Source organism: Lactuca serriola, chromosome 7 (assembly GCF_051521515.1).
Source record: "Lactuca serriola cultivar US96UC23 chromosome 7, Lser_US96UC23_V15, whole genome shotgun sequence".
Lineage (NCBI taxonomy): Eukaryota > Viridiplantae > Streptophyta > Magnoliopsida > Asterales > Asteraceae > Lactuca > Lactuca serriola.
In genome coordinates this window covers 199,990,330-200,018,196 of record NC_136414.1, presented here as the reverse complement: position 1 = coordinate 200,018,196, position 27,867 = coordinate 199,990,330, and the positions used below count along the sequence as shown (strand labels likewise).

General features: G+C 39.1%; 2 protein-coding genes and 1 long non-coding RNA gene across 5 annotated transcripts; 1 reads left to right on the top strand and 2 right to left on the bottom strand.

The window, feature by feature from the left end:
• Positions 1-3,926: 3,926 nt before the first annotated feature.
• LOC145062914 (elongation factor 2-like) lies at positions 3,927-7,947 on the top strand. Its single transcript, XM_079010504.1, has 4 exons — positions 3,927-4,052; positions 4,801-4,863; positions 4,971-5,058; positions 5,167-7,947. The coding sequence occupies exons 2-4, from the start codon at positions 4,861-4,863 to the stop codon at positions 7,605-7,607; spliced, it is 2,532 nt and encodes an 843-aa protein (XP_078866630.1). The 5' UTR covers positions 3,927-4,052; positions 4,801-4,860; the 3' UTR covers positions 7,608-7,947.
• Positions 7,948-8,821: 874 nt separating this feature from the next.
• Positions 8,822-17,139, bottom strand: LOC145063179 (uncharacterized). Of its 3 annotated transcripts, none has more exons than XR_013687864.1 (3): positions 16,406-17,104; positions 15,814-16,283; positions 8,822-9,532 (listed from the first exon to the last, which is right to left on the bottom strand). It is a non-coding gene; the product is annotated as an uncharacterized LOC145063179 (long non-coding RNA). The 3 variants fall into 3 exon arrangements; XR_013687865.1 differs by having other exon boundaries at positions 8,822-9,505; XR_013687863.1 differs by lacking the exon at positions 8,822-9,532 and having other exon boundaries at positions 9,809-16,283; positions 16,406-17,139.
• Positions 17,140-21,237: 4,098 nt separating this feature from the next.
• On the bottom strand, positions 21,238-22,886 carry LOC145064869 (transcription factor JUNGBRUNNEN 1-like). Its single transcript, XM_079012238.1, has 3 exons — positions 22,571-22,886; positions 22,029-22,321; positions 21,238-21,920 (listed from the first exon to the last, which is right to left on the bottom strand). Exons 1-3 carry the CDS (start codon positions 22,785-22,787, stop codon positions 21,513-21,515), a joined length of 918 nt encoding a protein of 305 aa, XP_078868364.1. The 5' UTR covers positions 22,788-22,886; the 3' UTR covers positions 21,238-21,512.
• Between the last annotated feature and the right edge of the window lie 4,981 nt (positions 22,887-27,867).

The following is a 27,867-nucleotide window of genomic DNA, read 5'->3' as shown; positions in this document are numbered from 1 at the left end:
CACATAAATCCTGTCTGAGCCACGGAGGCGTCAAACATATTAACTACTGCATTGGACCGAAGTCCAGGAACTACTGCTAACTGAACGGGCCGGCATTGTGGCCTTAGACCCGTTCCTACTGGAAGGAAACTCACCTCGTGAACTGACTGCTGTGTGTATGAATCTGGAAGCTAACTGCTGCTGCTCCGGTATCTCCCCGGCTACAAATCCATAACACACTCAATCAAATGCTAATCACTGCACTGGGGTAAAATGACTCTTTTACCCTTGGTCAAAGTCAACTCTCCTGATCAAAGTCAACTCTCCTGATCAAAGTCAACTCTCCTGATCAAAGTCAACTCTCAGTTGACCTGACTCGCCGAGTTGGGCCGCCAACTCGCCGAGTCCCTTTTCTCACTTCTCAACCCTACTCGCTGCTACTCGTCGAGTATGGCATCAACTCGACGAGTTCCCATTCGAATCAAAAACTCAGGCAATCTGCATCCGACTCGCCGAGTCATATGAACAACTCGACGAGTTGTTCTTCGAGCTAAGAAGATTGCCTTGGACTCGCCGAGTTGTATGAACAACTCGCCGAGTCCCTCCATTACTGAGTCTAACCTCCAACTCGCTGAGTCCACTCTACCACTCACTGGTCCCACTCGGCATCACTCACAAAAGGGAAAATCGGGGACTCACGACTCGACTCGCCGAGTTGCTTGCATGCAGCAACTCTAAACTCGATTCTGCTTGAATCCAGTGTATAAAACTTATAGATCTGGGCTCCCTTAACTCGATTAGCACGTACAAATTCTATCTTTACGTGCCCATATGCATCCATGAAGATAAAATGGCTCAAAAAGCATAATAAAGGCTAGATCTAGGGTTTTCATGCAAAGTATCTTCAAAAAGGCAATAGATCCGGGCTCTACAACTCCTAAATGAACAGATCTAAGGATATCTCGACCTATTAGGGCATCCATACAATCATAAGGCTTGAGAAAAGCATCAAACTAGTTCTAGAAGAGTTCTAATGGAGGTTTAAAGCATAAAACGGGAGGAAATCCGAATAATACCTCAATGAACTCTGGTTTGCCCTTGGATCTTTGCTCTACACTTCCTTTCCTTGCTCCTTTCTTCTTCCTCTTCTTCAAGCCTTCAAAATTTCACACAAGAACACTTAAATCACTCAAGGATGGATTAGGGTTTTCTCACAGCTCTCTGAGGGTGAAGGAGGCGAGATTGGGGGCTATAAGGTGGTTTAAATAGTGAGCAACCCGGGGATTTAGGGTTTCTTCCAGGCAGGCAGACTCGCCGAGTCCCGAATATGGACTCGCCGAGTCGCCGGCTAACACGTGCTCGAAATCCCGTCCCTACTCGGCGAGTTAGGCTATGAACTCGCCGAGTCCCTCTTGCAAACTTCTAATTAAATACTATGGAATCATCGTACCGGAGACGGGTCGTTACAATTCTCCCCCACTTGTCTCAGACTTCGTCCTCGAAGTCTGCTACGGCTGAATCTGCAAATATCTCCGGGTAGTGCTTTCTCATCTCCTCCTCAGCCTCCCACGTCCACTCAGACTCCTTCCGGTGCTGCCACTGCACCTTCACTAACTAAATTTCCTTGTTCCTCAAGGTCTTTGTCTTCCGGTCCAGAATCGCGACCGGCCTCTCAATATAATTAAGTTTGCTATCAACCTGAATATCCTCTAGGGGAACGATTGCTGACTCATCCACCAAACACTTCCTCAACTGAGACACATGGAAAGTGTTGTGGATCTGACTAAGCTCCTCAGGAAGATCCAACCGATAAGCAACTCGACTCACCCGGGCCAAAACCCTGAAAGGACCAATAAACTTGGGACCCAACTTGCCCCTCTTCCGGAACCTGATGACACCCTTCCAAGGTGAGACCTTCAGAAGGACCATATCACCTACCCAGAACTCCAAGTCTGAACGCCTCCTATCGGCGTAGCTCTTCTGCCGACTCTGCGCAGTCTGCAGTCTACTGCGGACCTGCTGGATCAACTCGGTCGTCATGAGCACCACCTCTGTGCTCCCAATGACTCGCTGACCGACCTCGCCCCAACAAATCGGGGTCCTACACTTCCTCCCATAAAGCATCTCAAAGGGAGGTCGATCAATGCTCGCATGATAACTGTTGTTATACGAAAATTCCGCTAACGGAAGGTACGTATCCCAACTGCCACCGAAATCTAGAACACATGCCCTGAGCATGTCCTCGAGAGTCTGAATCGTCCTTTCGCTCTGCCCGTCCATCTGAGGGTGGAAAGCGGTGCTGAAGTGGAGACGAGTACCCATCTCGTCGTGGAACCGCTTCCAGAATCTGGATGTAAAACGGACATCTCGGTCTGACACCACCGATACCGACACTCCGTGACGTGCCACGATCTCACGCACATAGATATCGGCTAACTTTTCTGCCGATATACTCTCCTGGATCGGGATAAAATGAGCACTCTTCGTCAACCGATCCACTACTACCCATATCGAATCTACTCCTCGTGCGGTCGTGGGAAGCTTGATGACAAAATCCATGGTGATGTCCTCCCATTTCCACACAGGAATGTCTAACGGCTGTATCTTGCCGTGAGGCCTCTGGTGCTCCGCCTTGACCTTCCTGCATGTCAAACATCTCTCAACTTACCTTTTTACCGTTTATATATATATATATATATACACACACACACACACACACACACACACTTTATTTCAATTTTTATATACCTTTTCTCATTCTCTCTATATCTTATACACATTTTTCATTAAATTTTCAAAAAATGGAGCAAAACCCAAATACCCCCTCCATCATCAAACCCAAACACAAACTCGCCTCTCGGATTTGCGGGGTATGAAAATTATTTCAACCTTTTGTCGTCTTAAGGTTCGCCACAAATACCATACCAAGGTGCCGCTTTCAATCCCGCTTCACCGACACTGCAATTTCCCAACTCACCTTACGTTCAACAAAATCAATTTGGTCAAAACCCAAATTTACAACAAAATATTTTCATACCCTGCACAGCGTGACGCGACAAAGCGAGTCACGCTGCAAGGCATGCGAGGAGGTGGAGACGAGAGCAAAAGATGCGGCGGAAATGAGAGCCAAATTCGATGAGCACAATTTATTAATAAAAGAAAAAAATGAGTTGAAACGTCGTCATTTGGAGTTCCTGGAAAGGCAAGCATGGGAGAAGCAGGAACAAAAAGAAAGGGAACTAATGACACATCAGTTGTCAATTATTCGGACAAATGAGGAGGGTTTAACGTCTGCTGATCTAGCGGTGCTACAAGCGATGAAGGAACAAATTAGGAAAAAATATTTAGGTTAATTAGGATTGGTGTGGTTTTAGTAGTAATTTGAATGGTATTTTAGTTATTAATTTAGATTTAAAATTATGTTTTTTTAATTGTAATCGGAATTTTAGATTTTAAATATTATGTCTTTTTTTTTTTGTATTTAAAATTATATGTTTTATAAAAAATATATTAGTTATTAAAAGAACACAAAAAGAAAAAAAAACGAAAGCAAAAAAAAAAGTAAAAAAAATAGAAAAATAAAAATATTTATTTTCTAAAAGTTGGTGTTGCATCTTATTGTCCATTTCTCCACTTGGTGTCATGACACCATTAGCTTAGGTGACATGTGAGGTGACACATTTGGTCTTGCATCTTGTTACCCACACCTAATGCTCTTATAAACATTTTTATCAAAAGTCAATTTATAGATAACTATTTTTAATATTTTTTTTCAAGAAAACAATATAACTATAACCAATAAAAATATTTAAAAAATCATAATGTATAAATGATAAAATAGAATAGAATATCCCTTACACACAAACCACAGCCCCCAAGTCAAATCAATATGGGTTTGACAAGAGGTTTGGCTTGTGCGAATATCAACTTGTCTCAGGGGTACCAAACCCGGGGTTTAAGGTTTTTTCCACCTTTTTTAATATATTTGGCCAATCGACTTCCCAATAGTCACGAATGGGAGCAGTCTGAGAGCTCATCTACCTTCGCCGCCGCTCCCTCTCGTTTTCTTCTAGGTAAACTCGATCTAAACGTCTATACTCATTGATTATTTCATCTGATATGTTTTCGATCTTGATTATTATCGGCTATTTGTGTTGTTTGATTTGTTTTTTCGGTGCTCAATATCAGTAGTATATGTTTCGTTATTGTAGATGATGTATGTATTATACTACATGTTGTTTAGTGAAGCGATTTAAGTGGTTATTGTTATCTGATTTACATAAGATTGAACTTGTTTTGTTTGAATGGATTTGGATTTGTTTGATTGAATGGTTTTCGGTATGTTATTAGGTATTCAAAGCGATCATGATAGGTTGACTAAGCATATATCGGTGTTGTAGGATATGAAGTTGGTTGAATAAGCTTCTGATTTTATAAAAAAACAGCAATCGTACACGTTGTATGATCTTTTCCACCTTTATTCAAAATACATGAATCTTGTATTTTATTTATTTATTTTTGTTGAATATGTACAGAGTTACCATTTGTTAATCTTTCAGTTGACTTGGACATCTTAGATTTGAAACTCTCTGTTCTTTGGTGGAATTTGATATTTTTGAAGCATGCATTCCACAACTGATGCTTTTGATACTTGTTTATAAATTTTATGTCACATGGAGTATTTTTTGTTTGTTGGATTTAATTTGTTTTTTTGTACAATTTAACTAGTTACGTACAAACTGAATTCATGTGAGCTATCATTCATATTTGCAAGTTCAAATCCACCTCTAAACTAATCTACTCTCTGCTCTTTTTTGACAGGATTTCTGTTAGAAGCATTCGAACTACATTTTTGTTCGAGACAACTAAACAGCAGGAAAAATGGTAACTCATTGTTTCACCCTTGTTATGAATTTACATCTTTCTTGGATTATTTTATTTCTTACCAATGAAGCTCACCTTATGAACTAGTTGTCTTCTTAACAAAACAGGTGAAGTTCACAGCTGAAGAGCTTCGTAGGATTATGGACTACAAGCATAACATTCGTAACATGTCTGTTATTGCTCATGTTGATCATGGTACTTTAACTTCTTACATCTCTATTCAATTTGTTTAATATCATATCTAATATTGGAAAATTTTCATGTTTTGTTTACTAATGTTTTTTCATATGTTAATCTTTATAGGAAAATCCACTTTGACTGATTCTCTTGTGGCTGCTGCTGGTATCATTGCCCAAGAAGTTGCTGGTGATGTCCGTATGACTGACACCCGTGCTGACGAGGCGGAACGTGGTATCACCATCAAGTCAACCGGTATCTCCCTTTACTATGAAATGACCGATGCAGCCCTCAAGGCCTTCAAGGGAGAAAGAAACGGAAACGAGTACCTCATCAATCTCATTGACTCACCCGGACACGTTGACTTTTCCTCAGAAGTCACTGCTGCCCTTCGTATCACTGATGGTGCACTTGTGGTTGTTGACTGTATCGAGGGCGTTTGTGTCCAAACCGAAACTGTCCTTCGTCAAGCTCTTGGTGAAAGAATCCGACCCGTGTTGACTGTCAACAAAATGGACCGATGTTTCCTTGAACTTCAAGTCGATGGTGAAGAAGCGTATCAAACTTTCCAGAGAGTTATTGAAAACGCAAATGTCATCATGGCTACATATGAGGACCCACTTTTGGGTGATGTCATGGTGTACCCCGAGAAAGGTACAGTCGCGTTTTCAGCCGGGCTCCACGGGTGGGCGTTTACTCTTACTAATTTCGCTAAAATGTACGCTTCCAAATTCGGTGTTGATGAGGCAAAGATGATGGAGAGGCTTTGGGGTGAGAACTATTTTGACCCAAAAACCAAGAAGTGGACTACAAAGAGCACCGGAACAGCTACCTGCAAACGTGGGTTTGTTCAGTTTTGTTATGAGCCCATTAAGCAGATTATCAACACGTGCATGAATGACCAGAAGGATATCTTGTGGCCTATGTTGGCGAAACTTGGTGTCACCATGAAAGGAGAAGAGAAGGAGTTGATGGGAAAGGCTTTGATGAAGCGTGTGATGCAGACATGGCTTCCAGCTGCTACTGCTCTACTTGAAATGATGATATTTCATTTGCCTTCACCACATACTGCCCAGAGATACCGTGTGGAGAATCTTTATGAAGGTCCTTTGGATGATCAGTACGCCAATGCCATCAGAAACTGTGACCCTGATGGTCCTCTCATGCTTTATGTATCCAAGATGATTCCCGCATCCGACAAGGGTCGGTTTTTCGCTTTCGGGCGTGTGTTTGCCGGTCGGGTTTCTACCGGTTTGAAGGTCCGGATCATGGGTCCGAACTACGTCCCGGGCGAGAAGAAAGATCTGTATGTTAAGAGTGTTCAGAGAACTGTTATCTGGATGGGAAAGAAACAAGAAACTGTGGAAGATGTTCCTTGTGGAAACACAGTCGCTCTTGTTGGTTTGGATCAGTTTATTACCAAAAATGCCACTCTAACTAATGAAAAGGAAACCGAGGCTCATCCCATTCGTGCCATGAAGTTTTCCGTGTCTCCGGTTGTCCGTGTTGCAGTCCAGTGTAAGGTTGCATCTGATTTGCCAAAATTGGTTGAAGGTCTAAAGAGATTGTCTAAATCTGATCCTATGGTTGTTTGTACCATTGAGGAATCCGGGGAACACATTATCGCTGGAGCTGGTGAGCTCCATTTGGAAATCTGTTTGAAAGATTTGCAAGATGACTTCATGGGTGGAGCTGAAATTGTTGTATCTGACCCGGTTGTGTCCTTCCGTGAGACTGTTTTGGAGAAATCTTCACGCACTGTGATGAGCAAATCCCCCAACAAACATAACCGTTTGTACATGGAAGCGCGTCCAATGGAGGAAGGGTTGGCGGAAGCCATCGACGAAGGGCGTATTGGTCCACGTGACGACCCGAAAGTTCGAGGAAAGATTCTCTCAGAAGAATTCGGTTGGGACAAGGATCTTGCCAAGAAGATCTGGTGTTTTGGACCCGAAACCACTGGACCCAACATGGTTGTTGACATGTGTAAGGGAGTCCAGTACTTGAACGAAATCAAGGATTCGGTTGTTGCTGGTTTCCAATGGGCATCAAAGGAAGGCGCGTTGGCTGAAGAGAACATGAGAGGTATCTGTTTTGAAGTGTGTGATGTTGTGCTCCATGCTGATGCTATTCATCGTGGTGGTGGACAAGTTATCCCGACTGCCCGACGTGTGATCTATGCGTCTCAGCTGACCGCAAAACCACGGTTGTTGGAGCCGGTTTACTTGGTGGAAATTCAAGCACCAGAGCAGGCACTTGGTGGAATCTACAGTGTGCTGAATCAAAGGCGTGGGCATGTGTTTGAGGAGATGCAGAGGCAAGGGACTCCTTTGTACAACATTAAAGCGTATCTCCCTGTGGTTGAATCTTTTGGATTTTCTGCTGCTTTGAGGGCTTCGACTTCAGGTCAAGCGTTTCCTCAGTCAGTGTTTGATCATTGGGATATGATGGGTTCGGATCCTTTGGAGGCTGGGAGTCAAGCTAGTACACTTGTGGGACAGATTAGGAAGAGGAAGGGTTTGAAGGAGCAGATGACACCATTGTCTGATTTTGAGGACAAGCTGTAAGCAAAAGCAATTGGCGAGTTGAAGAGAAAGAGGGAGGTGTTAATTGAGAAAGGGGTCTAGTTACTTGGAATGATTATTTGCATTTGTAGAATTTTAATGTACTTACATGTTTTACAAATTATAGGAGTATGTAAACCATATTAGCAATATATATATATATATATATATATATATATATATATATATATATTTTATACAGTGGATTGTATTTTTTGTATAAGATATTTTATTTTGTTTTATGAGACATACATGCAAGTATGCAACAATGTTGTAAATATATGACACAGACTCTGGCGTGCTCATTTATAACTTGAATTTTAATGACACGTATTTGTTGGTATTATGTACCTTTTAATGACATGTAATAATCAATATACAAAATCGTTAGAAGAATCTATAGATACTCAGAAGTAGCAGAAACTTTAATTTTGGCGAGAAGGGGGGGGGGGGGGGGGGTTCTCATACCTTTTGTGTAGTTTATGGTGGTGTTGATGATTCATTAGATCATTTATTTGTTTGGGGGCAAATCTCCTCCGGGTGTGGTTTAAGTGTGGTTTAAAACTTCCGGTTGTAACAAAGGTGATAGATTTGTTCAATTGTCCAGTGAGATCCAGTAAGGGAGGTGATAATTCCACCGATGTTATTGATACATCCACTGATTTTTTTTAAAATGACAATTATGCCCTTAATTCTATTTAGAGTTTAATTAATTATTCAATGGCTTTTTAGTAAAACCATTATACCTACCAAAGGAGATACGAGGTTTCCAGAAATACACTCCACGTGAATCCCGTCTTCCTTCACCATCATTTTTACCTTAATCTGCTCTTTACGTGAGCAGCTCTGCTTGCTCTCTGCTCTGAAATGAATTCATATTCTGATGAACTTGTTTCTACTTTATCGAATGCTAAGAAGTTCTTGCGAGTGAAGAAGGAAAGAAATTTTCCAGCGACATTTCAATGATGTGGGTTTATCACATTGGACCACTCATGAAAATGGAGTAAATTGGCTTCTGATGGGTACGCAAAAGCGAAAGAATTCATGACATGGCTTTGACAGACAACCAAAAGACTCAGGTCCAAGTTGGCTTTAGGTTTAGAACAGATCAATCAGCAACCTTTCATTATGGTTACGCGAAATCCGATCGACTCCGCTTTTGCTGCTTCTTCATCTTCTGTTTTTTTTTTTTTTTTTTTTTTTGGGGGGGGGGGGGGGGTGGATCAACTTAAACGATCCAGAGTGTGCTTGCCAAATGGGTTTGTTGAGAGGATAAATTAAGCAAGCAGGGTAGGTTGTGAGTTTATGGGCAGACGGTTGTTTGAATAATCCAGAAAATTCAAACTTTGAATATACGTTTTTGAATTTGAGTAATTATTTTTTTCCTGCAAATTTGTTAGCAGATAATAATAGTTGGTTAGCTTTTCTTTTTTATTATAAACTAGAAATAAACCCTGCATTGCGGGGTAGAATCGATAAAGGAAACAACATTATGTGCGAAGATGACTTGCATTTCAAAATGAATATTGATAATGTTGGTACATATTGAATAGATCTGAAGTACATAGAGAAACAGTGAAAATATTTGATAAATGAATTGTTGAATTCTAACTAAAATCCATGTCTATTGATACAATAATGACTATTTTAATTTTAGGGTACCATTTATCTTTGATGAATTTGAAGTAGCCATATTGAGAAATAAAGAGAGGAGGCATAGTTGGTTTTTCTTCAGATATTGACTTATTGTACAACTCACTTTATTTCCATTAGCATTCTTTGCTTTTCCATCTTCATACATTAGTTCTCTGCAACTTCTTTATCAACTGCAGAAATGTTGTGACTGAGTTTTCTCAATGGCTTGGTTTCATGCAAACATTCTGCTCCATCTAGACGTCATACTTTTTGCCATGTTTGAGAAATCCGGTCTTCAAATTAGATAATGAGATTCAAATAACAAAAGAGCAAAGACAAAATTTTTTACTTTGTTGACAAACATAATAATTTTTATGACAGAAAGCAACAAAACCACACATGATACTCGGTAAAACCTAAGTTTGTTTACACTTTGCAATATGGCTGATGTGTGTGCTGGGATCTAAAACACCCTAAACTATCATGAAAATATAAATGTTGCAATCTCATAGGATAGAGGAAATAGTTTTTGAGTAAATACTTTGTTTAGTCAAACTCTTAAGTGCCTAAATGTCATTGATTATTTTGTATAAATTACTTGTATGATTCAAAATCCAATATCCAACTCAATGAGTAGATGATAATACTTTTTCATGCTTAATGAAATTTGAATTTACATAACCTTTGGTCATAAAATGATCTAATGCTGCTTCTTGAGTTTGGTGCTCCAGTAATGTAGTGCACCCCCCATTGCAGTTCACCTATCAGAGAAGGAGACACAAAAAGATTCCCACGTCTGTGGGGACCAGAAATACCCACGATGGCAGTACCAGGTTGGTGGGACAGCAGGGGTAATTTGGGTAATAAGACAGATCCTCTGTTATGGAGTCTTTTTAAGGAAGAGTCCCTCTCAGTGAGAGGCAGGCAGAATATTAGAAGTTTCTTTTTCTTTTGGGAGACCATAGCATCTCGAATAGCTATTCTTATTGTTAAATTCCTCATTTCGCGTTGTTCTTGTTATGAACTGGAATACCATTTAGAGGCTGCCATTGTTTCATTAATAGATTTGATAATTTGTGTGTTGAGTTCATAACAAATTGGTATTAGAGCAATCATCTGGGATCATGGCCGGAGGAAAAGAAGTGGGAGGAGCCCAACTCAAGAGGGTTGAATCCTTAGAGGCAGAGTTAGGGCATTTGAACGACAGAATGGAGAATCAAGGACACCAGATCCAACAACATCCAACAACAGGCTGACTCTATCGCTTCAATACAGATGAAAATGGACCAGAAGTTTGAAGAGGTATTAAGGGCCCTCGGTAGAGGAAAGAAGTCGAAAGAAGGAGAATCATTCGACGAACCTGTTATCTCCATGATGGAAACCCCGAAGGATAACAGTGGAGGATCCAAACCAACGGGGAGCGGTGGTTCAGGTACGGGTGGAAGCAGCGACGGTGGAGGCCGGTCACAAGGAGGCGAGTACGGTGGAGGAACCAATTGGAGGTTCAGGAAACTGGATATGCCCTTGTTTGACGGTGAAAATCCGGACGGCTGGATCTTGAGGGCTGAACGATACTTCAACTTTTACAGACTATCAGAGGCGGATAAGCTGGAGGCAGCGGTGGTAGCCCTTGAAGGCGACGCCCTTCTGTGGTTTCAGTGGGAACACACTCGTCGACCGGTGACGCGATGGATGGAGATGAAATCGCTGTTATTGAGGCAGTTTCGACCGACTAATGCAGGTACGTTACAGCAACAATGGCTCGCCCTAACTCAGACTGGGTCAGTTTTAGAGTACCAGCGAGCATTTATTGAACGACTTGCCCCGCTAAGCAACATACCCGAAGACATCACTTTGGGCCAATTCCTCAATGGGCTAAATGAAGAAATTAGGTCGGAGGTCCAGTTATTGAGCCCCATGTCCGTTGAACAAGCCATGACGATGGCTATCAAGGCCGAACAGAAGCTTCAATCCCAACTAAAACGCAAACCACATCCCTCTCCTGTCACACAGCGAACGAACACCACTGGAAGCATATCAGGAACACCCTTGATTACTCCCATTAAAACTACCATCTACTCCTCCAAGAGCATAGCGTCACCTCCAATCTATACCCCAGCGAGCCAGACGGTGAATAATCGAGTATCAGGGGAAGTAAGAAGGTTGACAGATAAGGAACTATAACACAAAAAAGAGAAGGGGTTGTGTTATCGATGTGATGATAAATGGAACCCAGGCCATCAATGCAAAAAGGAGTTGAGTGTCTTGCTCATGCAGGAAGAAGAGAGAGAGGAAACGGACCCTCAATCGGAAGAGACAGAAACTCCTCCCCAAGAAATCACAACCTTATCAGGCATCTGCCTCAATTCAGTGATGGGGCTAACAAACCCAAAAACTCTCAAACTCAAAGGAACCATAGCAGAATCAGAAGTGGTGGTCCTTATTGATCCAGGGGCAACTCATAATTTTCTCTCTCTGCAAACCATTAACCAGCTCCACATACCTGTCATACCAACCGCTGAGTTTGGAGTTTCCTTGGGGACAGGGAAGGCAGTTTCAGGAACAGGAAAGTGCCAAGGGATTCTTCTACAGGTGCAGGGCTTAGATATCACGGAGGATTTCCTTCCTCTCACTCTTGGCAATTCCGATGTTATCTTAGGAATTCAATGGCTAGAGAAGTTGGGAGCGGTTACTACTAATTGGAAGACTCAAATAATGAAGTTTCAGGTGAATGGGCAGTGGGTCACCTTACGGGGGGATCCTTCCTTGGAACGAGCTAGAATTTCCTTGTAAACCATGGTGAGAACTCTTGGGGCAGTTGGGGGAGGATACTTGGTCCAATACAGCCACCTGGAGATGCAGGCCCCGACTCTAGACGTACCACCAGCTCCACCGTATCTATCCCATTTGGTCTGGAATTTCGCTAAGGTGTTTAATTGGAAGGGTGGTCTTCCACCACCACGGAACCAACAACATGCTATCCAATTGAAGGCCGGTGCCGGACCGGTTTCAGTAAGGCCCTACAGGTATTCTTACGCCCAAAAGACGGAGATTGAAAAGCTGTTACGTGATATGCTCCAATCGGGAATCATACAACCTTCCCGTAGTCCCTTCTCGAGCCCGGTTTTGTTAGTAAAAAAAAAGATGGGTCTTGGAGATTTTGTGTGGATTATAGAAGTCTTAACAAGATCACCGTTAAAGACAAGTTTCCAATCCCAGTTATAGACGAGCTTTTGGATGAATTACACGGGTCGAGAATCTTTTCAAAACTGGATTTAAAATCCGGGTACCACCAAATTCGGATGAAGGAGGAGGATGTGCCAAAAACCGCTTTTAGGACCCACGAAGGTCATTATGAGTTTACTGTCATGCCGTTCGGCTTGACGAATGCCCCAGCCACGTTCCAATCTGTCATGAATGAGATCTTCAAGCCCTTCCTTCGGCGGTTCGTATTAGTCTTCTTTGATGACATTCTAATTTATAGTCAAACGGAAGAACAACACGTCAGGCATTTGGAAATAGTGTTGGAGATTCTTGTCAAACATGAATTGTATGCCAATCCAAGCAAATGTGAATTGGGTAAATGTAGGATCGCCTATCTGGGTCATGTGGTGTCGGAACATGGTGTGGTGGTAGATGATGAAAAAATTAAGGCTGTGGTGGCCTGGCCTCTTCCGACAACTGTTAAGGAGTTGAGAGGATTTTTAGGGCTCACGGGGTATTACATGAAGTTTATAGCTGGCTACGCGAGAATTGCAACACCAATGACCGACCAGCTGAGGAAGGACTGTTTCAGTTGGAGTAAGGAGGCCACAGAGGCTTTTATGGCTCTGAAATCTGCTCTCACAAATACGCCCATCCTCGCACTACCTAACTTTTCTAAGGTTTTTAGTGTGGAAACGGATGCATCTGGAACTGGCCTTGGGGCCGTCTTAACACAAGATGGACATCCCATTGCCTACTACAGCCAAGTCCTTGGAGTAAGGAACCAACTCAAGTCCATTTATGAGAAAGAACTAATGGCTATAGTCCTGGCGGTAAGGAAATGGAGACACTATTTGATGGGAAGACACTTCATCATCAAAACTGATCAACGAAGTCTGAAGTTTCTAATGGAGCAAAGGGAGGTTGGCCCGGAATACCAGAAATGGATGTACAAGCTGATGGGGTTTGATTTTGAAATTCACTACAAGCCAGGTCCCACGAATAAGGTAGCGGACGCTCTCTCACCAAGGAGTGATTCTAACCCAGAATTACAGGTGCTCTATTCAACATGGTCCTTACCCTTGGAGAAGCTTAATGAAGAAATCGGGGATGATCCATTCATTCAACAAGTGAAGATAGACATCACTGAAGGTAACAAGAGCCATGTCGGGTATTCAGTGGAGAATAATAGACTTTTATACAAGGGTAGGTTGGTAATTCCCCACAATTCCACATTGATACCGAGCCTGTTACACGAATTCCATGATTCTGTGATCGGGGGACACGCGGGTGAGCTGAGAACATATCAAAGGCTGGCCTTCGAATGGTTTTGGCTAGGAATGAGAAAAGCGGTTCAAAAGTATGTGCGGGAATGTCAAATTTGTCAAACACAGAAATCATTAAACACCCACCCAACTGGACTTCTACAACCTCTTCCAGTCCCAGATCAAGTATGGGATGACATTTCTATGGACTTCATAGAAGGGCTTCCGAATTCGAAGGGGTACAATTCCATTCTCGTGGTGGTGGACCGACTCAGCAAATATTCACACTTCATAGCCTTGAAACACCCGTTCACTGCGGTTTCGGTGGCAGCCATATTCATCAAGGAAGTTGTGAGGCTTCATGGGTTTCCCAAGTCCATTGTTTCTGACCGGGACAAGGTTTTTATGAGTCTGTTTTGGTGCGAATTATTTAAACTGCAGGGCACCAACTTGCTCAGGAGCACCGCCTACCACCCGCAAACAGATGGCCAATCGGAGATAGTTAACAAATCAGTGGAACTCTACCTTCGTTGCTTCATTCAAGGGAAGCCCCGGTCTTGGTCGAAATGGTTACATTGGGCGGAGTTTTGGCATAATACAGCTTATCACACGTCCGGAAAGATCACTCCCTTTAAGGCTTTATATGGTCGAGATCCACCCGAAATACTTAGGATGCAAAAAGGACAGACAGCTGTATCCTCTGTAGAAGAACAACTTCTGGAAAGAGATGCAATCCTTGATGATCTTAAGGGACATCTCACACAAGCTCAACAGAAAATGAAAAGGTTGGCGGATAGAAATCGCAAGGACGTGTCATTCAATGAAGGGGAGTGGGTGTTCCTGAAACTACAACCATACCGACAACGATCGATGGCTCACAGACCATTCCAGAAGTTAGCAGCTCGATACTATGGACCTTATTTGATCATCAAAAAGATTGGGTCGATCGCTTATCAGCTCCAGTTACCTGAGTCTGCCAAAATTCACCCGGTGTTCCACGTCTCGCAACTAAGGAGAGCCATTGGAGATGCAGTGGCAAGGTCCACCTTACCAGCTCATCTATCGGAGGAAATGATACTCAATTGGGAACCAGAAACGGTTATAGGGGTGAGGAACCAAGTGGAAGACTATGGGCCCAGAATGGAGGTATTGATCAAGTGGAAAGACGTTCCGAAATTCGAATCAACCTGGGAGGATTTCATGACAATCCAACAAACATTTCCGGAATTTGACCTTGAGGACAAGGTCAACCTTTGGGGAAGGAGTAATGTAGTGCACCCCCATTGCAGTTCACCTATCAGAGGAGACACAAAAAGATTCCCACGTCTGTGGGGACCAGAAATACCCACGATGGCAGTACCAGGTTGGTGGGACAGCAGGGGTAATTTGGGTAATAAGACAGATCCTCTGTTATGGAGTCTTTTTAAGGAAGAGTCCCTCTCAGTGAGAGGCAGGCAGAATATTAGAAGTTTCTTTTTCTTTTGGGAGACCATAGCATCTCGAATAGCTATTCTTATTGTTAAATTCCTCATTTCGCGTTGTTCTTGTTATGAACTGGAATACCATTTAGAGGCTGCCATTGTTTCATTAATAGATTGATAATTTGTGTGTTGAGTTCATAACAAATCTCTTCATATCATTATCAGTCTTTCACTCTTCATATCATTATCAGTCTTTCACTCTGTAAAGAACTATGACAATTAAAAATTAGAGTCGCTGAATAAAAGAATTTGAATGAAGAAATCAAAATTGTAATAAGAAGAAGCAATGCCGAAGTAATCAAATGTTGATTCTCCGAAAGACCTCTGGCAATCAACCTAAAGTCGGTTGTATTTCATTATTAAAACTGTAATAGATTCAGAATATATGTTGTTAATACAAATAAAGATTTTTGAAAACAAAGATATTAAAGATAAATTACATGTAACTGCCTTAATCTGTCTTCCGCAACTGGCTAACTTCAAAGTAGCAAATCCTATAATCCTATAGTTGCATTCAGAGGGCTAATCACCATTTGTCAAGCAATATGAAGACACAAAATACATCGTCTTAAAGGAATGGTATTCAGGAATAATAATACAACTGAAAAACATACAAATCATTACCTTAACAAAGTATTTTGTTGATAGTTACTTGAAGGCATCATGCTCCTATAGAACATACAAACATTCTCCTCCCTTTGAATGACTTTTGCCTAAGGAATTGTTAGTAAATTGCTTTCTGTTTGGTCATTGGAGAGTCTACCCTAAATGACCAGTCAATCTTAGAGTTAATTCCATTATTAGTGGTATAAATTCGATCAGTCTTCATAATTATTACCCTCCATTAGCATTATATAATTCGTTGCTTCTGACATACCACTGACAACACTAAACCTTGAAGTTTCCCGTTTTACTATTTTACCTGCTCTGTATTTATAGTTTCCAAAAGCTAATCTGAAGTATCCACTATGTAGCTATGGAGCGCAATGGTGGAGATGGTCGTCAGTAATGAAGGCGATGGAGGCAATGAAAATTGCTGATAATGGAAGAGAGAATGTACCGGTATGGTTTAGTGGACCGTTGATGGTTCGATGCTGAAAGGGAAAGACAAAATCAAACAGAAAAATCACTTACAATAGTCGATTGTAACAGAAGAAACGATGGAACACTAAATTAAAGTAAATATAAAACACAATGGAAACGAAAATCAAACAACCTGATTGATCTGTTGTTCCAGCTATGTATGCCCTAGTTCATGAAAATCTTTCCTTACAAACACCAAACGAAATCGTTCCCATAATTTGAATTTCAACACTTCAAAATGAGATTGCAATATTTGTATCAGGTTATTAGAATCTTAGAGAAAGAGGAAAAGGTGGAAGCAAGCAGAGTATTGAAGTGGTAGAAGGAGAGAGAATCAGTCGCTTTGTATAAATCGGTGGTGTTAAAGAAGGGGGGCAAGACTGTATGTTGGTGGAATGAGGCGGTGGAGAGGATCAGGCTGTGGAGACGATCGACTCTAATGGAGAAGCCGATGATGGGTACAATCGATTTATGAGAAAGAAAACCGAAATTGAAATGTCTGTATACTTCAATAGAGGTAGATTTAGAGGTGGTGGTGGTTTTTTGAAAGAAGCGGAGACGAAACACGTAATAATGGAGAAGCCGAGACACGTACCCACCATCGACCAACGGGTTTCCCATGAACCCAGTTTCAAACAAATTGGGGGATTCACGTATGAGCAGAATAGCCTGCAAAATCAAGGCTTCAAGAAGAGAGATGCGGTAAAGGATATAGATGGTAGTGGAAGATAGAAGACTGAAGAAAGTCGTGAAGGAAACGTGGAAGGATATTGAGATAAGTAGTTAGGCATCACAGGTGCAAACATAACAAGTGATTTTGGTTCTTTGTGTGAAGAAGGTGTGAAGTATAAGAAGCTCCGAGAAAAAAAAAGGACTCTACTTCATCTTGGCATCATGTTGAAGGTAACAAGTCATTAACTTGGTCTATCCTTAGCTAAATCTCTTCATGTTTGGGTTTAGGGCTATCCTTAGCATATTTGGGAGTCATTTAGAATATTAGGGAAAGATCTATACTTGTAACTTCAGATCTGGACTCCTCTTGGTCCCTATAGCTATAAAGTTATGAGATTTGGTAAGCTTGGGCCTTTCCCATTAAGCTAACCTTTCCCTTATTCCGGTTTTGGCATTTAGGACCATGCATGTACATAAATTTGCAACTTTACGTGGAAACCATGTCTTAGGAAGCTGGATCTACAATTTAGAGCTTTGGGATAACTTAAAAACGTCTGAATGGGAAATTGACTGAAGGGACTCGACGAGTTGCATGGTCAACTCGGCGAGTCCAATGAAGACTAACCGTTGTTGGTTTCTGCATGTACTCGGCGAGTCAGTAAGGAGACTCGACGAGTCAGTTAGGGTTTTCCTAACATTTAGACGCGTATGGACTCGACGAGTTGTCTGGAAACTCGGTGAGTCAACCAGGGTTTTCACAATTTCTCAAGTTCTAGAAGGACTCAACGAGTCAATGAACTGCACTCAACGAGTTGGGTCAACATGGACTGTAGTGTCGACCTTGACTGTTGACTTTGAATTTGACTAAGGGTCGACCAGTTTGACTTCTAGGGGTATTTTAGTAAATTAGAAATTTATGGAAGTGGTTCTATGGTGAATATAGGTGGTGGAGTTCGCGAGTGTGCTTCGAGAGTTTGACCTTATCACTACAATTCGACATCTGTGAGGTGAGTTATCCTCACTATACTAAGGAGTCGAAAGCACCAACGCCGACCCTTTGGATCTGATATCCTACTGTTGATGATTTGTTTAGTACGAGATAGTCATGCATGCTAGTTTGCTATGCCAATTTGGTAGTTCTATAGGACTATCTGTGTTATTGTTTGATTATTTGTATGCGTATTTAGCTGTTATATGTCGACATGTTGTGTGGGTAGGGTTGAGGTTGCACTGCTTTGTGCGGTGACCAACAAACCCTAGAGTATTCCAGATATGAGCTGAGGGCCGACAAAGCATACCAGACTCATACCAAGGACTCCTAGGCATTCAAGTTGTGGGTCGAGGGCCAGGGGAGCATGCCAGACTCGCACTGAGGGCTGATCAGATATATTCCAGTCTTAGGACTGAAGAGGGCAACCCAGTTATAAGCTGCGGGCTCGTGAGCAAAGTAGACTTATGTTGTGGGCTCGGAAGCAAGCCAGATGTGAGTTGTAGGCCTGAAAGGAAAGCCAAACTCACACTGAGGACTCAGGGGTAATCTAGTATGTCGAGCTGTGGACCCATTACATGCTAATATTATGTGTATTGTTTGTTATGTATCTGTATTTTGGGGGAACTCACTAAGCTTCGGGGTTTCAGTTTCAGTTTTGGTTTCAGGTATCTCAGATGATCGTGGGAAGGCAAAAACGTGATCGTATAGCTCCTCACATTTTTATGATTTTGATTTCTGGGATACTCTGACATGAAACTATTTTGAAAACACTTTGTAATAATTAATGGTTTTTAATTGGTTGAAAAAGTTTTAATTGGCTTGAATTTTATGGATGTTACAAAACTGATTGAATATTTTCTTGAAAAGTAAGCATTGTACGGTACTTCTTAAGCTTCGTTATTAAAAAATTAATTTGTAGAACACGACATACAGTTAGTGGAACTAAACATTACGAACATATATGAAGTTTTCCTTGGATGGTTGTTATAGAAAAATTGTTGATGAAATGTAGGGTGATGATAGGAACAAAGCTTCTATTTAGGCTTATCGATTGTAATGCAAGTTTTTCTTGTGTTCTAGTTTTGCTTTCACACAAGTGTTTATCATGCAAAAAGTATTATATGTATGGTTTTATTTATATATTGATTCAAGTATATTTTATGATAAATATAATTGCGTTTAAAGGTTATTTGGAATTGTCAATCTATTATGCGAGTTCTTGAGATGACACATTTTGTGGGAATAAATGGGTGTTTAGTAGCTGTGACCATGACATGTGTGTTGAATGGTGAATATAGGAATTGAGAGTTATACACACTTCCTTGGATATTTAAAATACTTTAACACAATGGACGAGATGTACCAAAAGAAAGGGGAAACGAGCATTTGTTCTTTCTCAAATTAATTATACATTCTCCTAAATTGTGTCATAGGACGATAAGTACTACTATATAACTTGTATTGGAATGTATGATAAAACTATTTGGTTTTAAACCGATAGATTCTATGTACAACACGAACTTATTAAACCCTAAGTTTACTCGATTAGAACTTTAAATATGCACAACCCAAAAAAGTATTTAGAAAGTAGGAGTGGAAATAACATGAAGAATATTTAATTAGGAAGATGATGGAGGAATTTCATGAAAATGTAACATCCCAAACTTTAAGTCGAAGACAGTATTTTACTTTTATTGCTTATGTTGTGGTTTAGATAATAAAAATAGTTAAAACTGATATTAGAAGACGTTGGAATACTTATAATTTTGTTATTTACTATCCTATAAATATGGGTGTTACACTTTACTCCATTAATACCTCAAAATTCTACTGGTTTTCTGAACAGTACTTTATCTTCGGCCTAAAGAAATCAGCTCAACAACCATGTGGCCTTACGAGAGTTGTTACAGTTATCGACACATGTGGCATTACGGGAGTTGTCACAATTATCAATTGCATGGTTGAAGATAGTCTCGTTAAATGTCTCATGCTTCATTTAGAGGTCGATGTAGGAAGGTTCCATATGGCAGTCATGCTCAAAGATAGGGGAGTGAATATACAATCAACCTCCTATTAGGAGTGACATCTCTCGATCGAACCCGTAATCCGACACTGATCCAACTCGAAAATAGATCGGTTTAAGTTGAGATTTTTGACTCACCAACCCATCAACCCATTTATTTCATGAGATGGGTTGGATTACCTGTTTGTGTTTGCGGGTCAACCTGACAACCAATATATATATATATATATATATATATATATATATATACACACACACACACACAGGGGATAAGGAATATACATTACAGTCTCACCTAAACTTATGTACTAAACCTCTAAAATATGTCGTTTTAACTTAGTAAAAATACCCGATTTGGTTTTCACTTGGTAATATACCATCCACGATAACATTTCTTTCCTCCATTATAATTTCACCATCCATGTTTTCTTTTCTCCATTATCGTTTATTACTTCATCCCACCGGACATTACTGTTTTCCAATGTCATGAAGGTCGAAGATAATCAATATTCTTGTTTCCTTATCAAAACTATTGCTTCGATCCCGAATCTACATCTTCAAGTGTTAATCGTGAATCCCTTAATCGCAATCTTTATATGGTAAAACAACGTATTTTCATGAGGTTTAGTACCTAAGTTTAGGTGAGACTGTAATGTATATTCACTTTTCACACACACACACACACACACACATATATATATATATATATATATATATATATATATATAATTATTAATGAAATCTGATTTCTTTCCGTATTTGTAATATTCGGTACCATTGTATTTCTTTTATATTCGTATGTGGCTAGTCTGTATTTGCGATGCCATAATCAAAAAAAAAAAACACGTATCTTTATTGATACTCACGAGTTACGAACGAAGAACACATCCCCTTATTTATTAAACGAGTTACATAAGTTTGGTTTGAACCACTAATTTGTGAACCTACGAACACATATATTTTCGTTGAGTTGAGATTTCCAATCCACAAACCCATGATGCGCCAACCCATATATTATATGGGTTGAGTTGAGTTTATATTTTATAACCTGCCAACCCGTGACTCTCTACCCCAAACCCAACCCGATTGTCAGGCCTACGGGCTGCTACAGTTTGTGATGGTGGTAGTGAATTAGTTGATAACGCTTTATTGGGTTGTACCTTCCTAATCAAAGCCCGATAATGGATCTTCGAACAATGCGGTATGCTCATAAACTATCTTCAAAGTTCAAACACGGTTGAGTTTCTTAAAAAAGCAAACAGAAGATAATCACAATATATAAAATACAAAGCTGTATCATGTTAATAGTGGTGCTGATTAACAGTATTGACAATCAATCAATTCATAAGACTAAAACCCGAAACCTGTAAATTATTCTGCTACAAAATGAATAGTTTACAATAAATGAGCATAGAAGCTCACGTGTATCAGTTAATTGTACAGTACAACCTACAAATGTCACACAAAGGGATTGCACTTGCACAGTATAAGCAGTATATATAAGCAGCTGATACAAGCTTGTACGATTCTATATGCACAATGTACAACCCCTCATTACATAAAGATAAAAGGATCGGCAGTAGAAAACTGATCAACAGCTGCTCTTAAATCTTCCCAATCTCCATGCTTAATGAACTCATTCATATCTAGACCGGAAAAGCTAGAGCAAGATGCCGTCGTCGATGGAGGCTCAGATGTTAATGTTGATCTCGTTACCTGCCCCATAATCAACTGGTTTGTCGTCCCATAGCGTTGTTGGTGAAGATGATTATTCGCAAATGGTTTGTTATCGTTGATTACAGGAGCTTGAAAGCTAATGTAGCTTTGCATATCGTAATCGGAGTCTCCACTGCTTGTATCAACCATCGGTGGTGATTTTCTGGTGGCTACTTCTCTCCATTCGGGTAATGTTTTTTTGTAGCATGGAGATCTCTTCAGAATTCTACATAACGTCCAAACTTCCTGCATGCAGGCAAGGTGTTTGATGTAAGTCTCGTGATAGTTTTATACTATAAGAATTTATACCGATCGATTGAATAGAGATGTAAATTAGTTAGGGTTTATACTTACAGCTTCTGGAGCGATGGATTTATCGTCGATTTGGTTGTCGGAATGAGGAGGAAGACGAAACTCGTGCATCATCCACTCCGTTTTGGTGCCTTTACCGGCGCTTCCTCGGTAGTAAACAAGTGACTTCTTGAGACCGATGCAGACTGATCCGTCGCCGGAATAAATTGGACGATCGATGCCGGTAGCTTTCCAGAAACCGGATCCGGTCACTCTGTTAGGTCTTATGCTGTTCCTATACTTCCTTCCTCTTCTACAGAAGAAGTACCATTCCTTTTCTCCCGCATTACTTCCTTCTACACCATTTTAAACCACCATAAATTGTTATTTATTTGATGTGTTTAGATCAAATTAAAGTTGCATGTATAGCAAAAAGATAAACCTGCTTTTAATCATTTAACTATATTTGTTTCTAATTATGAAGAAAGTGGCCAAGCATCATCGATATCATCCTGTATGCCTAAAACTTAGCTTAATCAAAGTTTAATCTTCTTTCTTTTTTGCAGAAATAAAACAAGCATAATTATAAAGCATTTAATTCATACTTGGAAGATCCCAAGGATCGTATTTGTAGATGTCAATCTCCTTGATGAGTTCGATGCTGATGGGTTTCTTCTCAATCTTCCTCCGTAGATAAAATCCAACAAGCTCTTCATCCATGGGATGGAAACGAAACCCAGGAAGAGGTACGTTTTCTTCTTCATCAACTACTTCTCTACTATAATTAGAGTTATTATTTAACTGCTGCTTCTGAGTATCCATAGTTTCTTCTAGCGATTTTTCTATATGGATTACTGGGGTGTGCTTGTGTGTGTATAAAGTAGTTCCCTTTTTCTTTGTGTTTTTTATGTGGAGTAGTGTGATTGTATGTGAAGAGGGTTCGAGAGGAGTTTAAATTAAGGATGATAAATCTCCTAACTTGGTCAAAGTCATGAAGATTGACTTGGTGGGTGTTTTGAAGGGCCCAGAAATCTCAACTTCTTCAAACATACAAAGTCTTTGGTCCTTTATTCGCCCTACAAAAGTTATCATTGAAACAAAATTAAGAACATGTGTACAAGAAACAAAGAAATAATCCTCTCACAGCACGTCACTTAATTATCTCTTATTTATATTATAAAATTATTTTATCTCTAGTTCAATACATATATTTTGACCTAAGCTTCAAGCTTTTATGAAAATTAGCTATATATTATGACTGAACAGCTTAGGATAATCTTAATGGGTTTAAAGCTTATGAAACGTAGTTGATGTAGTTTGTCTGATCCCCAAATTAATTACCCATATGATATGTCAATCTTGACTAGGCACATACAAATTAAATACTTTATATTTAACTTCAATATACATGTATATGTCAATTTTTGACTAGGGACGTAGAAAGTAAATACTTTAGACTCAACTGTAAAAGTGACGCATTAGTCTCACATCCTATTATATTAAAGATTCACACATCGACTCTCAAAAAAGAAATTTACAGTATATCATCACGTCAGCTAATTGTTAGCATTTGGCCTTTTGAGTTCATTTTATTCTTAGTTATTTACTTAATTAGCATATGTTGGCTATATAGTCTAGCCTAGTAGCCTTGTGGTCTTTGAGCTAGGTAAAAACTGTCAAACTCTTACATATATAGAATAGAAAAATAAGACTGGCAGGTCTAGTTTTCATATATTGAAGGATTAAATACTAGAAAAAGTAATTGCATTTACATGAAGTTATTGAAAACCATTTATCTTAATTTAATCATTATATAAATTTTGACCGTTTAAAGGTGCATTTTTGTTGGTATGTAGATTTAATACATGAGTTGGATGTGTTAGAAAGAAGGGGTTTGGTAAGCATATGGATATAGTGAGTTGTGGAGTTTGATATTCCTTTTGACCTCATTGCACCTGCTGAGACTAAACAATTTGATTGAGGGGCAACACCCCAAGAATAAATTTCTAAGGGTCTATGGTGCCAACTGCATCAAAAGCTGCAACTTAGTCTGCGGTGCTTGGACAGAAGGTCTGCAATGCTCGTCACAAAGTCTGTGGTGCTCAACATAATGTTTGTGATGCTTGATGAGTAGATACATGGTGTTCGGATGTGTGGGCCAGAGTAGTTTATGACGTTTTGGGCTTGACCCACAAACATTGTTTGGTTAGCTTGTCATTATATATAGATCTTTTTATACCTTTGTAACCCTAAGAAAAAAAGCATGTCTATGACGCCCCTAGCCAAGGTATCTACCCTTTAGACCCCGCGAAAAGTGGCGACCCTTTTGAACCCTGTCTTTCTTCGTGTTCGAGATCAAATTTGTCGTATATACAATTATACACGCCACACCACTTTACTTATAGTAGATCACATTATAGTCCCATTTTCCACTTGTGTTAATTCTAATTACACAAAAAAGGCGATGACACTAATACCACCATCAATCTTTTATGTTGTTAATGTGGCCTATGAATTTACACAGTAAGTCAAACAAACCAAAACTTATACATAAATGAAAATATTCAACCGATTTAATTTCCAGGTTAGCATTTTACACATTTCAAATATTCGCGAATAAAGGTATATAAGGACCGAATCCACCAAACCATTTGAATACCTAATTGTAAAATACATCCAAAATTTTATATAAATCCATAAAATAAAAGCTTGAAATGGTTTCTAAACTCGTGTTTCCTAATCCTCTCGTGATTATATAAAGATCAAGTATTCAGCCTTTTGAAGTATGCATGCACTTCATAATCACATAGGCAATTTATATCAATATGTACATGCAATACATAAATGTGAGATTTTCGCATTGAACTCAATTTATAATATCATATTTGAAGGGAATTAGATGTCTTACCGTTATAGATTTAGATGGAATTTAACTCCATCCCAATATCAAACTTGTATACTAAGTCTTTGTTCAAACCTTTTGTCAAATGATATGCTATGTATAACATCCAACTGTATAAACTTGTCATTATAAACTTGGTTGCATGCCTTAACTACAGTGGCAACACTATCACAATGGATAGAAACATGTGTAATTGATGACCATAATGGAATCTCAATAACCAAATTGCTTAGCCACTCTGCCTCTTTACATTGAGAAAGTAGTGCACCAAACTCATATTCCATTATTGAGTTTGTAATGCAACTTTGCTTATTAGATGCCCAATTCCCCAATCAAGAATGCCCAACCACTCATAGAGGAATGATCCTCCATGTTAGATATCAAACTTACATATGAATATTCTTTCATATAACATCCCCTTATAGTAATTTTAGGATGGGTGACCCCATGAGAAGTTTTTATGTCGAGATGCACATAGTGGACAATATTGTGGTGCATGCCTTTAGGGGATCTTACAATTGGTATCAAAGACTAGACACATTTAATATGTGATGGGGACGTTGAACATTGTAGTTAAAGGTGAATTGGGGGGGGGGGGTGATCCTTGATCCTACATTGAATGGGAATAAGAACCAAACATTTCCTTATAAGGGATGTGGATGCCTTGGAAAAGAGATCCTTAATCCTACATCGACTAAGAAGGAGAATTAAGCATTTCCTTATAAAGGATGTGGATGCATTCTCTATCGCAATATGTTTTAAAGTCGTAAGGGTAGCAAATCCAATGAGAACTTTGTAGTTAAGGAGGTCTAGACAAGAATAATTTGAGGATGGGTGACCCCTAAGGAAGTTTTCCTGCCACGATGCCCAAAGCAAACAATATTGTGTTACATGCCTTTAGGGGATGTTACATTCTAGAACCAAAGGATATCCTAAGTAACTCAAATAATCATTCATGGTTCCTTAAGATACTTGAATATGGTTTGACCACCTGCTAATGTCAAGTATTGTGATTAATACATACTTAACCTTCCCATGACATAGTAATATATGGCCTAGAGATTATCATGACATACATCAAGCAACCAATAGTCTTAGAGTAATATAATTATGATATAATATTGCACGTATTTGACATTAATTTTATATTAGGATCCAATAGAGTGCCCACGAGAAAACAATCACTATTTACAATATTGGTTTAAAGAAAAACAAATTGACAAAATACTTCATCAAAAATTTTATTATATTCTTTATGAGCTTGTATTAGCCCACATACTGATTTCACGAATTTACTCACCTTATGCCAGTTACCAGGCATAATAAAGCTTTATGGTTGTTTCATGTAAGATTCTTCATCAACATAACTATTAAAAAAATGTTGTTTTAAGCCCATTTGATGAATAATCAAATTATGCATTTCCGCTAAGGAAATCAACAATCTAGTAGTTAAAATCCAAGCTATCAAAGCATACATATTAAAATAGTCAATTCCAGGGACTCTCTAGACACTTTGAATAAATAAATGGGCCTTAAAATTATCATTTGTATCATCACATTTATATTCTTTTTAAAAATCCATTTGTATCCAAGTAGTTTTGAACCTGGATACAAGTTTGATAATATCCAAGTGATATTTTCAACAATTAATGACATTTCATCATTAATTTCTGCCTTCTAAAAGGCAAAATCGTGTGGCTACATAGTCTTTTTGAAGGTCCTTCGTGTTGGAGATATGATTACTAACACACCAAGTTGGTAACACTACTAATAAATACACATACCTATTGGGTTGCACACAAAGTACAATTTAAAAACGATAATAATAAATAAAAGGATTAATTTGTTATTCATCAACTGATTGTTAAATTATAAACTATAAAATAGAGGGACTTAGTTTGCAGATACGCATATTTAGTTTTGACCTGATATTTATCTATTTAATTATAATTACGTTCTTAATTAAAATGTTTACTTGATGGGAAAAATTAACATTAAGGTTTTCCTATATAAGGCAACCCTTTTGGCATCCTTGGACCGCCCCCTTATGAGCCATGGAATATCCTGTCCATTCTCTCTTACTTGCGTAAAACCTAGCCTCTATAAGTTAGGGTTTTGGTATTCTTGTTCCCCAAAATATCACTAAAGCTAAGGAGGAACACGAATGTGTTCTTGTGTTGAAGATTGTCTACTTTGGGATGTGAATTAATAAGAGAACTCTACTTTGGGTTCTCAAAGATCATCCCAACAAGGTGTTATTTTAATCCTAATTTTAGTTAAGTTGTTGCTTGTTTTCATTAGTGTAGAGCTTTTATTTGCATTATGATGGCCACTTTTGATATGTTTACGTTGTTTTTATGTGTTTTGAAAGCCAACCTAATCCAACAGTTGTATCAAAACCTTATGTTCATGATTAATCACATAACAAAAAAATATTTTTTTTGCGTGCTTGAAATTGATGAGGTATGATCCTGTACACACACAATGGAAATTTTGTGTATGATATGTACACATTAAAGTTCAATGGTTTTAAATTAAAAATGATTTTTTTTAAAGAGTTTGGATTTTTTTGTTTATTATGTCACCACCTTTTTTGAATAATTTGTATATGTTGTTTGGATGGTTTTGGCATGAGAACCATACAAATAGTTATATGAAATGTGTTTATATGTTTATGTTGCAACATAAAAACATATAAACAAAAATCAAATTATTTTAGTGTCAAATTGTATCGAATTGATCTTAATCAAACATTGCTTTAAATCATGCCTTTTTTTTTCAATTCATGATGATGTAGCAGTTCTGATTCCATTGCTACAACTGTTGTTGTCGAGAAAAGTGCTAAATTTTGACACTTTTTGCGACAACTAATGTTGTTGTGAAATGTTATGTTGCCGATGTTGATATTGATGTTATGATGTCATTTTTAATTTTGTATTGAACTAGTATTTGAGCCTGCGCTTGCGGGTTTATAAGAATGTAATAGAATGAAAACTCCGA